At 40.6% G+C, this 13272-nt stretch overlaps 1 protein-coding gene across 2 annotated transcripts in view; it reads left to right on the forward strand.

The window, feature by feature from the left end:
• The window catches only part of LOC133342054 (cell adhesion molecule DSCAML1-like), a 181868-nt gene that overhangs the window by 11877 nt on the left and 156719 nt on the right, over positions 1 to 13272 (forward strand). For both annotated transcript variants that reach the window (XM_061550959.1, XM_061550960.1), the window contains exon 3: positions 3574 to 3720. In XM_061550959.1, coding sequence (XP_061406943.1) covers positions 3574 to 3720 — 147 coding nt within the window. The remainder of the gene's footprint in view (positions 1 to 3573; positions 3721 to 13272) is intronic.

A 13272-nucleotide genomic window follows, 5' to 3' on the forward strand; every position in this document is an offset into this window, starting at 1 on the left:
TCTCACACTCCTCCACTTTAGAATTCATTCCTAGATAAGATCTCACATCTAATTCTTCCCTCACAATCCTCTACTTTAGAATTCATTCCTAGGTAAGATCTCACATCCCATTCTCTCACACTCCTCCACTTTAGAATTCATTCCTAGATAAGATCTCACATCTCCTTCTCTCACACTCCTCCACTTTAGAATTCATTCCCATAATCTGTTTCCCCGCCAAGTTAGGAAGACCTTGCTCAATTCAAGAAGTGTGACGACTCTCATCCATTGCAACATTAACAGTGCTTCTAGATTTGAAGCTTTTGTAACTGCAAGGATTCATACTCTTAGATTTTTTCGGTAAAGTCACGTAGGAAAAAAATAAAATAAAATAATACGTGACTTTACCGAAAAAACCTAGGAGTATTAACAGTGCTGCTCGTTGCTGGTCACTTGGCACTTTAGAAACGCTGGACCTCTGCTCAGCAACTGCGATAAATAGAAAATAGAAATAATAATTCACCCTGGCACACTCGCTCGTGAAATACCAGACATGTGAGAGGACTCAAAGTTAATAACGTTTGCGTGTGGATATTGCGGGTGACACTGGTAATTTGATAGCGCCTCAGTTCCCCGTACCTAAGTAACATAAGTAGACCGTGTCTGGTTTCAGTTTGTACAGGTGCAGAGCATGGTCTCATTTCATTTTGAATTGTAAAGCGGACGCTTACATGTTGTTTTCAAGAAACTGGTGGCCACGGTAAATCTTCTTGCACTATCGCCAGTAAGTGCTGATGAGAGTGTTTTGCATGTGGAATAATAATGATGTGCCCTATTTAAATCTGCAATACGAACCACAGGTGTAATTTTATCTCGTTGTATTGTTGTTTTCGCAGTCTTGATGTTGGTTAGGGATTTTTGTTATGGCAATGCAAGATGGTTGGCTTTATTTACACAGGATTCTATACTGTTTCGTTGTTTACAAGAAGCGACTTTTCACGGCATGGTTTTTGAGCATATTGTTTCACCCGCAAAGTTTACGTGAACGTTAATGAATGCTAAGCCCAAAATAACCGCAACATGTGCATGCAAAGCCTTACATCGTACCATATTTGGAACACTTTTTTTTCTGACCTGAATCCTGCTTGGATTCCTGTCCGCCTACACGGCGCGTGCCCAGGTGCGAGTGCGCGGAAGTGACGTCACCGCACACACCTGCGCGTTGACATCACCCGCATCCCACAGCGTTGAGCAACCCCAACGTCATGCCTCCCCCTCCCCACCTTGACTGTGGATCCCCGAAGACAGGCAAAAGAGGAGAAAGATAGAGCGGGATAATAGAAGAGGGAGACAGAGGGGGGAGTAAGAGACGGAAAGGAACGGGGTGGGGAGAGAGTGAATGGGTGTAAAATGGAGATGAGAGAGAGAGAGAGCAAAACGGAAAGAGGAGCGCAAGGGAAAGCGACAAGTGGTAGGGAGGGAGTATTTGGGAGAGGCAAAGAGAGATTTAGATGGGAAAAGGAGAGCTGTGAATAACGTGAGTGAGGGGGGACAGGGAGAGAAGGGGGGGTACATTGGGTGAGATACCGTGGAGAGAGGAGAGGAACATAGAGGAAGGGAGAGATTGCAACGGGGGCAGAGGAATAAAGAAGCAGATTGAAACTGAGACACAGCGAGAAATCGATATAATTTGGGATATACAGTACAGAGGAGGTAAGAGAATGGTGGAGTGAAACAGGGCACTAAGATTAAAAGATTTGCTGGCTGGCTGGGAGAGATGGATGGACAGTCACGTCCAAAGGATAAAAATAACTTCAATTGAAGGCAGTTGCTTATGACCACGTTTGCATATGAATAATCCCCTGCTTTTACAGGCATAATTGGTCCACTCTAATATTCCATATATCTATGTCAGGGTGCGGCAAATACCCATATCATTAGCAGCAATTCTTTATTAATTTAATTCAAGGATTATTTAGCACATGAGTGTGGACAATTTTAAAGAGACAATTTTTAAGTTAAACTTCAACATTGTAATAATTTTGTGTCATAGGATAACGCTAATTTTGGTACAAAAAAATGGAAACTTGAAAAGCACTCACCAATGACGGTCACAGACCCGTTGGTGAAGAGAAAATTAATTTGGCCAATTCAACTAGGGCAGATGTTTTTTTTTGGTGGTTACAGAGGGTCTTAAGAATATCCAGATAGGTTTGTAGCTGAATCGCATACTGTACAAACAACAATTCTAATGCTTTTGTTGGCACAGCAGAGGTCGCAAACGGGTTTTGATACCTTACCCGTACCCGGCCGCACCAGGGTCGCAAAAGGGTACCCGTTCCCGTACCCTACCCGATACCCGGCTACCCGTACCCGGCCGGGTATTGGGTAGGGTACGGGTACCCGATTGCGACTTCTGGGATAAAGCCATGTTGCAGGCGCGGGTGGGTTGATTCTAGGAACTTGAATTGTGAGAAGAGACAAGACGTTGGGAAATGAGTGACAAACAGTTACTCACCAGTGACTCACGGCCTACCCGTACCCGTACCCAGCCGCACCAGGGTCGCAAACGGGTACCCATACGCATACCCGGCCGGGTATGGGTAGCCGGGTATCGGGTAGGGTACGGGTATCGAGTACCCGATTACGACCTCTGTGGCACAGTCATTAAGTGAGGATGGCAATCAAACTGTATGGCCAGAAGAAGCAGAATCCCTTCTCATCGGGGTGATTTGTCCTCGTGTGCCCATCGAGGTTAAAACTAAAGGTCTCGAGAGGTGCTTGCTCGGTACCTTGAAAATAACAGGCATCGACATCAAAGCCATCTTGCCTGAAGTCACCAACCCCACTGCATGTGAGAGGTTTCTTTTTGAACCAAGTGAAAAACATTAGTTATTGAAAGCCCGACCACAGGCTCAAACCCCGAGATGCCGAGCAAGCTAGCATGGTATGGTGTGACCTGGTTCATTAGTGTCTCAGCTTCTTTTCCATCACTGGGGGTGCCAATGGGTGTTTTGTGAATTTCGGGACACTCAGCTTTCCATGGGAAATTGATTTATGGTTGGTTTGGGTCAATGATTTTGCTCTGATGCGGATTTACCAGTTACGATTTAACATCCATCCACGGAGGCCTAAAACAAAACGCTTTAATGCATTCTCAATCGTTTTTTTAAGGGGTCATTTGGGGCAATAAGCGTTGTGTGTGACAGTACAAAGGGCCTCTGCAGCATTTAATTTCCATGAATATGAACGGTATTAATTGGACACAGTAAATATTTCATTGTTGCAATACCCAAAACTCTGTAGGGGTTTGTATGACCATACATTCACAATGAATGTATAATCTCTCCAACTTTCTGGGTCTTTGTTTTTTATTTTGGCTGAGGATTGGCAGGTTGGTAACTCAACCAACCTGCTTGTCTTAAGCAAATTCAGTTTTATATGATGATGGTTTTATATCACAAATTAATTCTCTTTGCAAACTGAATTTCAATTTTTCAAACTGTGCAACGGCGACGAGGACTAATCGGTGCCAACTTTCCCGTGCGTGTGTTTTGCGTTGTTGTTGTTGTCGTTGTCGTTCCCAAACAACAGTGTTCCGTGAACCGTACACCGTGCACGTGGAGGATCAGAGAGCCATGTTGGGCCAGACGGCCGTCTTCCGCTGTCTCGTGCCGCCCTCTCTGAGCGAACACATCTCGATCGTCTCATGGGAGAAGGACACTGAGCCAATAAGCTCCGGTCAGTCTCCACCAAGCCCTGCTTTCTGCAGCGTAAACACCGCCAAACCCAAAACGCTAGAGTGCACCTGAACATCGTCAAGGCACATGTCTTTTCATTCATGTGAATATTTTTTTATATTGCATGTTGCCATTCTGCTGTCAGTCTGCATATGCCTAAAGAGATGCTGTATGCTCCTACAGCCTACTTTATTTGGGTAAGCTGGAAACAAATATTCATTTGTACTTCTCAACACGCCAAAATGCCCTTTCTTTGTCCTAAAAGTAGTGATAAATAGCTCATAAATTCTTTTTGATAGTCAATGGAGGTTTTTTTGCACCAAATTTTGACAGGGTTAAATATGGGTAGAGAAACTTGTCAGTTCATGATGCATACAATATCTCTTTGGGATAGTTAGGCGAGTTAAACACTGCATTCTTGCTGTGTGTACGAGTTTATGTGATGATGCTACACGTTTTATGAGGTAATTTTTTTAAAGCATCCACTTGATAGCGTGGTATGCAACCTTGTATGCATCGCAAACTGACATTTCTTAAAGAGTATTGAAATAAAATGAATGCGTTACGTTTTGTAAAATACATTGCCAAGAATTGCGAGCTGTGTTTGCAATATAAAAGGCTTTAATGCCAAGAGTGTTATTTTATCGTAATACAATGGGAAATATTTTATATATTGACTGTAATTTCTTTTAATATCTTGTTCTGTAATATATTCAAATTTGCACAGTAATAAAATGTGCATAACCTAATAGGTATTACCATATATTGATATTTACATGAAATAACACATAGTATGTGAAATGTAAATACAAATATGTACTTTTATATGTGTAATGTCCTTTTATTTAGTTATGCATCTTGGCTTTTGCAGCATTTACCAAACCAAGTGTTTGCTAAGTTCATATTTTAATGGTTTTAATATCTGTAGTGTTTAAAGTATTTACAGATCATGAATAAAAAGTAAAAAATTAGACCATATCCCAGTGTTCAGTTTTTCACTGCAGTGCATAACATTTTAATTTTAATTGCCTTCCTGTAACAACAAAGTTCATATTTTTAAAACTATATTCATAACTCAAAATAATGACCATAATTAACAGTGGCGTATTGTAAGTGCAAAGCCAGCAAATGCGTAACCACATACATATTCATTATGGACTTACATGATTAATAAAGGTTGACTTTTTCATTTCACTTTAATAAGTGTCCTATGTTTTTAGACAAAGAAAGGGAAATGTTGCGTGCATTTTTTGACCTTTAATCCGAGTGTTGGTTGTACAAAGCATACAGCATCTCCTTACAAACCACATGCAAAATGCGTAATGGTTTCCAGGCACAATTGACACACTACCTCAACATGCACACTGTGAAATCCAGTTTGTATGAAAATGCATGTTCAAGAAAAAATGACTTCGTACGACTTTGCATTATTGCACCTGTTTTCAGGTGGAAAAGTACACGTGCTCTCTCTGTGGATACACACGCGCACACTAACAAGGCTTTCTGAGGATGTTTGATTCACTGTGGCGAAGCAGAAGGAGACGCACTTACACGATGTTGGTCACGATAAGCAATTATCAAATAGTTGCTGTCTAACTGTGAAAACACCACCATTGAAAGCCCTGTAATTTTCCTGCTACAGCAAGGCTTAAGGACATTAAATGCTCAAAACATTGCCTACTGAGCAAGAAGGGCTTAATGACGGTAAGTCTGGACTGTGTTCGTATGTGATATTTTCAAATGTTCTGTTATAACACAATGATTTCTCACATTTAATTTCATGCTCTGTTGACTGGCCAAAATTGATGTAAAAAAAAGAAGAGAAAAAAACCACCACAGCATCCTGCTGTCCCAAGGCTACACAGATGAAATGAATTCATAAAAAATTGAGCTGTGCATACCAATGAAAGCTCAAAATGCAGTCGACATTATCAGCCAAAAAGGAAATCTTGTGATATTCTAAGTCCCATCTGCAAGGAATTAAGCTGTTTTGTTTTGGCCCTTTATAGAAACAACGCTTTAAAGATGGCCACTAATTTAATAGGATATTTAAAGATGACCTTGCCTTGCATAGTCTGCTTTGCGGTCACATAACTTCTGGTAACTTAATTTCTATAGCCGCTTATCGCATGGCCTCCAGTGCCTCTGATGAATGTTTTCCTATTTCATTTTCTGTGAAAAGAAGATATTTGAAGGGGAATGATTGTGCTGTTGTCAAGTTCGGGACAATCGCCTCCATTCCTAGGGTGGTTCGGAATGGCAGCGTTGCTATAATATGACTGATTCATCTTTGATGAGGCATTTTACATGGGGTTTTCCAGATTAAACCTGCCATTGTAGTCACAGGCACATTGCCTACATACCAAATGGATTTTACTTATTATTTAATCACTGGCTAACAAACAAACACACGGTAGATGGACCTAATCTAATTAGGCATGGGATTTCAAAATAGTTCTGGCAATTGATGATCTTAAAATAGTCCCTATGCTCAGCCTTTGATGTAAACTGATGTGACAGAAGTGCTCTTTTGTAGGAAACAAAATAAAAGAGTTGCTTAGTCGATTGATGGGGGTAAGTAGAACAACAACCACCTAACAGCAGAGTCCACCACCTTTGCCTAAACGAAATTCAGAACTCATCTTAAAAAAGACACGTAATTAATTTTCGTTCGTTAAGTTTTACATATATATACGGAGAATGAAAACAAAAACAGATTTCAAATTAGTCATACACGTTGATGCGCGTGCCCAAGTGCCGGATGCGCCGCTTGCCGATACGGCGCGTGGAATGGGTAATGAAATAACAATAAAAAAAGATGCACGGGACAAAGACTGTGAGCTGAATTTAGAAAACTAAAAAATTACCAAGTTTCCTTCATTGGCTTGACACGTGCCCCCCTTTCGAGGGACAGAACCGTTAAGCGAAACACACGGCGTATGATGGCCATGGGTTGGGGGTACATGCGGAATCGGTGAAATCGGCAGAAGGTTGACGAACGGCTCTCTGCTTGCACCTCGGAGGAGAGAAAACGATCCCAGAGGTTTGAGAGTGAAAAGCGGATGGGAGGCACCGTCACCGGCAGTGATTGCTTTTTTTTTTTGTATTTCCACTCACATATGGTCGATGTCAAAAAAGTGTTTTTGTATTACCGAACGTGATTCAATGTCTCAGTCGCATCATTAAATCACTTTTGGTAACTGGAAAGGCAAAGAAAGTTAGAACTGCAAATGATTATGCAGTAAAGGTGGCATTTCTTTATTTTAAACTGGTATTTATTAATTGGACATTTAACAAAATTGTACAATCTCACCCTGTAATGGTCTCATGTATGTATGTTTTTTTTATCATCCGAATTGTTTTTTTATGATAGTGCAATCACAACTTTAAAAAAATCTGCTGAGGTTTGTAAAATTATTATAATGTATATTTGAGACCCTTAGATCTAAACAAAACCCAACATCAACCAGCCTCTATATAATTATTTTATAATTGCCATTTTATAGAATATACATATTGTTGGTATTTCCCAAATAATTGGTACATATAAGTGCTATTCAGCATTACTTGTGATATTCCAAAATGTATATACTTTAATTGTAGATAACGATAATAGTATGAATACGTGCACAATGATGATTTTTTTTACGATGCATGCTAATACTTTCATCACCGATCGCGGTACGAGAACTAACGCTTACAAAGAGGTAATACATATTCATGTGCACCAGCTTTGTTAAAAACATGAACATCTGTGAGCCTTGGGGGGCCAAAACAGTTCCTTCAATCGCATTCAACGCTTCCCAAGCCGATGAACACACTCCTTCCATGACGCATGCCTTTTTAGTAGCCTGATGCCACCGATTCCTGGGAGTAGACTCAGCATGATTTTCGTTATTTCTTGTGGCCACAAGCCAACCCTTGATGTGGTATTTTTGTTACGAGAAAATATATGACATCAGCTGTCAGTCAGTATTAACAGAGATAAAGCAAAACAAACTATTCCTTTAAGTGCATTCTACGTTTGTCATATCTGGTCAGGCATGTAATCAAGGTCACAGGTATTTAGGCCATCTTCTAAGCCAAAGCCTTAATTGTGAGGATAAGGTTAAGGCATAACCCGAAGCTTTTTCTAATAACATTTTTTAAGTTGTGGCCTTACACTTGGGAAGTTATAAATCTGAAACTTAAAAAGCCCTGCTCAATTAAACCCAAATGAAAAACCAATGTTAGAATTCATAATCAATCAACGTCTGTCTTTAATGCTGCAAAAAACTGGAACATGTCAAATAGAGCAGATTATTGTTACTTATTGCTCAAAGAATGTTCATGGCTTCATAACCCAGCATGTGAACACTGCGTTAGAAGCTTGTGCCTTAATAATAATCGTTTTACAGAGCTTTGCCAATCCACGGATGGCTTAACGCCTCCTGCACAGTGCTAATCGCAGGGGTTGTTTGTATGTTACCACAGTAGTTGGTGTGGGTTGATGAGAGGAAAGGGATGGACCAGAACTAGTTCCGATATCATCACTAACTCCTGTTAGCCATGGCTGGGAATCGAACTCAAGAGTCCAGTTAATAATGTGGGGCTCTAACCACCGTGCCACTCCTGCATGGCGTTCAGTGTTGTAATGTGACAATGGGTATCAATCAACCTTTAGAGAGGACAGGTCAAATGTTTAACTTGGAGAAAGTGCCTTTGTTAGGGTTAGCCTCCACAAGAGATTTGTGGACAAAAAAAAAAACCCCAACGTTCTTGTTGTTGTGATGATTCATTTTGTGTTCGCGTTTAACAGGTAATTTGTGGTTCCATGGAGGAAATAAGCTACTAACATAGGTAAATAAGCCATAACATTGCACTCCTAGGAAATGTTGACACAATTTTGAGAGGAATATACACGGATGAGGCCAAGCTGCCGATTACAGAAATACTGGGGCAAAAAAAAAACCCAAGCACAACGCTGCATCCAAATTTCACCATTGTGTCCATGCAGAGAGAGAGAAAGAATAATTCAAGTGTATGATTCATGAGCGAGATTCAGTTTCAGGGACAGATATTCAAATTATCTCTGCCATGTAGAGCCTGTGCTTAACATGATTTAAAATATCGCATTGGCTTTTATATATATATAGATCTAAAATGTGATTGTTGTTGAAAATGGATGATTTTCTGGATTAAATTATCCTTGTCCGATGTTGTCGGATGAAACAGGAATGAGTAGTTTTGGTTGGATGGTTTGGGTTGGTTGGGAGGCCAAGATTCTACGCTTTGCAGTCTAAAGTTCATTCGTTTGGAGACTGACCTCAGGTCATTGACAGATTTCAAAGGAAATGTTAATGAAATCACATCCTTGTCTGCTCGTGTGCGTATGTGTAGACAAAAGATAGTTCAAGCGGACGCTGGCATTATTTTGCGTGCCGGTGTCCTGACCACATTTTTTGTTGTTCCTCGTTTCGTGCATGCCTCCAAATGCCGATGTTCCAGAGCGCTCTCCAACATTAGGGATTTTTCACACGACTCACCTGGGAAGACCCAGTGAGAAGGCACTCATAAGTACAACGCGAAATAAGGTCTGGAAATGAATGAACCGGAAAGAAAGAAACATTTGCATTGCCTTATTGACACAGCTTTATCATTTTATTTGATGAAAGTATTATTAGTCTTTGAAACGCATGCAGAAAAGTAGAACCACGTGTAAATATTAATGAGCAGAGTACGATAACACTTGACGAGTGTCCTTTGCCCTACAGGGCAGACACGGTTTGTATATTCAAATGTGTGCTCAAACTCCACTTTCTTCAGTCGCCAGTTGAGTGGCATGATATATAAAGTTGCCCGGGGGTATTTACTTAATTCTAATTTTGTGCTTAATATTTAACACATGTGATGTTCTTTTGACCGTGCATAACTTGCTATCTTTTGATCAAGTCTTATATATAGAAGCACATGAATATGGAAATATATGTAAAAAAGTATCATATTTGTAACTACTCAATGATCATTACATTTCATGATGAATACCCCCATCCCCCCACACCGCATGACTACATGCTTGTCCCTCATCTTCCACCAGCCCCCACCAAACCAACTTTTTGCGACTCTAAAATAATCATTATCCCATCTTAATGTGTCTCAAGGTTTCATCTACTCAGCATTGAACTCTTTGCCCAGCTCGGATTGACCCGAGACAATTCACATTGGCAAAGGTACGTGTAATGGCGAATAAGGAGCAGACAGATGATTCATTTTTAATCCAAAGATGTCAGTTCGTGAACATTCGTGCCCTTGGCAATGTGTTCCTTATAATAAGAACCACATTATCATCATCATTATCAGCCATGCTTTGTCCGCTTCTGGATGAAGGCATCGCCAAGTTGTTGTAAATCCTCACGGTCTCTTGATGCAACAATCCACATAGACAACCGTTTGTGAAAATTCATCGTTCTGAGCATTGCAATTGGAAATGTGGTCACAGTGATCAGAAACACATTATCATCAGCTATGCTCTGTCCTCTTCCCGCGGTCCTATAATATAACAATCCTATGATGCAACAATCAGATTCCTTTCCTCATACCGCTGATTCCTTCCCCCACGCACCTCCGACTAGCACGGTTGGCTACGAACGGTGCAAAAGAAGTTCAACATGCAGCTCCTACACGTGAGCTGATCTTATTGTTCCAGCTTCACGATGGTTGTACTCTCGGCATATTTCCCCCCAAGAAATTTCATCATCAGGCTCAACCATTGGCCACCTTCCCTCCTGGAGATGTGTCCGGCCTAAGACCACTTATTGTTCCTAACAGCCAGCGCGATGGACTCTAAATTGGCATTTGTTGCCTGAAACATGTTATTCTTTTTTGTCTCTCAGTGTAATTCCAAGCATGCACTTCTCCAATGCCTCGAATCATTTTCCAGGTTTTTATTCCATTATTTGCCGTTGCTCATGTCCACGTTTCCGATCCATATCTCATAGCAGGTAATATGTATCGATTGGAAACTTGCTTCTTTAGGTATATTGGTATGTTGCTTTTCATTATCAAGTTCCATTTTCCAAAGCACTCTAACCTGCTCCAGCTCACCTCTTTATTTAATCATATTGATCCCGGTCCACCTTCAACAATTGAAATTGATGCAGTAATCCGAGCCATGTCAAGCCGAGGCCTCAATAACAAATATTTAAGAGAACAACATGTATGTTGTTACGAGGACGGATCGGCTCAACTACAATTACGCGAAGAATGTAACAAAATGACAAAGCGGAAGAGGAGTCGAACGAGGAGATGTACGCGCTCTCACCGAAAATTATTCCCAGTGACTTCAAACAATGTTTTCTCAAAATTGGATTGCAGAACCTAGAAGCATAGACATGAACAGTAAACGCCTTGACCAATTGGGGTTTGCGGATGGCATCGTCATTAGAAGCAACCAATGCAAGTCGATTGCAGGAAATTAATAAATAAACTTTGGTAGAGTTGGCTGCAAAGTTGGGATCAAGATTCAACAAAAAATGAGTAAAGTAGAAGTCACGCGCACAAAGTTTTCTGAAAATATTAAGATATTTGTTTGAGGATGTAACTGTAAATCACCTCGGATTATTTATACCAGAACCTCGTCTTGAATGGATGAATGCGCAGATATGTTATATACGTTGTTACGTTATATTGTCTACTATGTGCATCGCACGTGAAAAGTTAAATGCAGCAATAGTTAAAATGCTTGCATGTTACTCTTCAGCATGGTTACATTTATCTCCGTTACGTTGCTTATATGCTTTGGAAGTTATGAAGTTTTCGATTACTAACATGTGCACCGATCACAAAAAGTATGTTCAGCCAAAAAGACATTTATTATAGAGATTCGCGTCACAAAAAAAAAAAACTTGGAATCGAAAAACAATTTACTTCGTTATTATTTTCTTACTTTCCTTTTACCATTTCGGAGCATGAATTCAAAACTGTTTCCGTGAAAGGGAAACACAGTAGTTCTCTCACGGTGTGTTGTATGTTTCGATTTAATGTGAATGTTGTATTCAGGAGCCTTTCATTTCATGGCACCATTCGCATCAGGCAGCCATAGGACGAAACATTCACTCGATACATCCATATTTCATTTGTTTACGCTCGTTGATGAGTGATAACACTTAGATCCGATGCATCATCGTCTTTTTTTTATGTAAACAGAAAGAACTGTGGATAATGATATGCAATTCGGGTGCTATTGTAACCGCTTCTGCCACCATTGTCTCCATTGCCTGCCATTTCATTCCTGAATATTATTCTGAAATGACAAGCTAGTGGGTGTTATTAACTCCAGAATATTAGTGTCATATCACATTTTTGCCTTATGAAACACACGCATGTACGTGCACTAACACCCACAAACAACATTTTCTATTGTTAACATTTCCTCGTATGAATGTCATGTAATGCATGAAAAAAAGTAATTTCTACAGAGTGCCATTAGTATGAAATGGCTACTCCATTAGGACTAGTCATCTCTCCAGCCAGAGATGTAGGAAGCATATGGTGGGTGACAAAGCCAAGATTTAATCAGAGAGCTTTTGCCAGGCACACATGTTCACTTATACACGTGCACACATTCACATTAGCGCACATATTCTACAGACACTGGCTGCTTGTACACGTGTGTGTGTGTGCTTGCGTTTCAATGTCGTGGGGAGCGGTGGTGTAGCAGTTATTGTGCTACGCTTACAGCCGAACACCAGTGACGAATATCTGAATCCGTCTTGGGCCTCCCCTAGGTCAACTCCGCCTTATTTGAGTACTTGGTGCGGTGTGTACACATCGCCACTAGGGAGACAAAGGCGGTCGGGCGTGGTGCAGGCCACCCACCCCCTCGTGTACCGTTAACCGGCCTTAATAGGTGCTTGCTAATGGTCTTTATTTTTTGTTTTGATGGTGCACACTGGACATTATATTTCACACTGTTATGCATTGAGTAATGGTAGGAGAAGCCATAACTTACTTAACAGTCAGATCCCTTGCCTCGCTGTAATGAATGACCACACACGGATAGTTCCGGAACACAAAGCAGACACCGTTATTCAAGACGCAGCGAACAACGCGAATATGGCAAGCAACGTGCCAAGCTTCTGTCGGCGATATTTCAAACCGCTATAAACGCATATGCTGGATATTCTATACAGACCCAGTTGACCTGGGAAACCTCCGCAGTGGGAGAAGCTAATTTTAACTGGAGCCAATTTGAAACACAGTTTGTTCGATTCACACGGAGATCATATGTAAAATTGTATACATTCTATGTACCACCCACTGACGATATATCTGAATCTACTTCATTCCAATGTAGAGATACCAAAAAAAACTCAGCACATTCGTCAATATTACTGAGTTAAAATAAAAATGAATCTTCTTGGTTCTTTCGGTAAAGTCACGTAGAAGGGAAGTAATAAAATAATAAAAATAAAACATAATAAAATTATTCTCACGACGTTTCGGCCACAACACAAGCATATATATCATTATTAAAGATTCAGCTCTGAGTGATTTAGCCATTCAGTTCGTGAAT

The sequence above is a fragment of the Lethenteron reissneri genome, chromosome 13, assembly GCF_015708825.2.
Source record: "Lethenteron reissneri isolate LAM-NWPU_2019-01 chromosome 13, ASM1570882v1, whole genome shotgun sequence".
Classification (NCBI taxonomy): Eukaryota; Metazoa; Chordata; class Hyperoartia; order Petromyzontiformes; family Petromyzontidae; genus Lethenteron; species Lethenteron reissneri.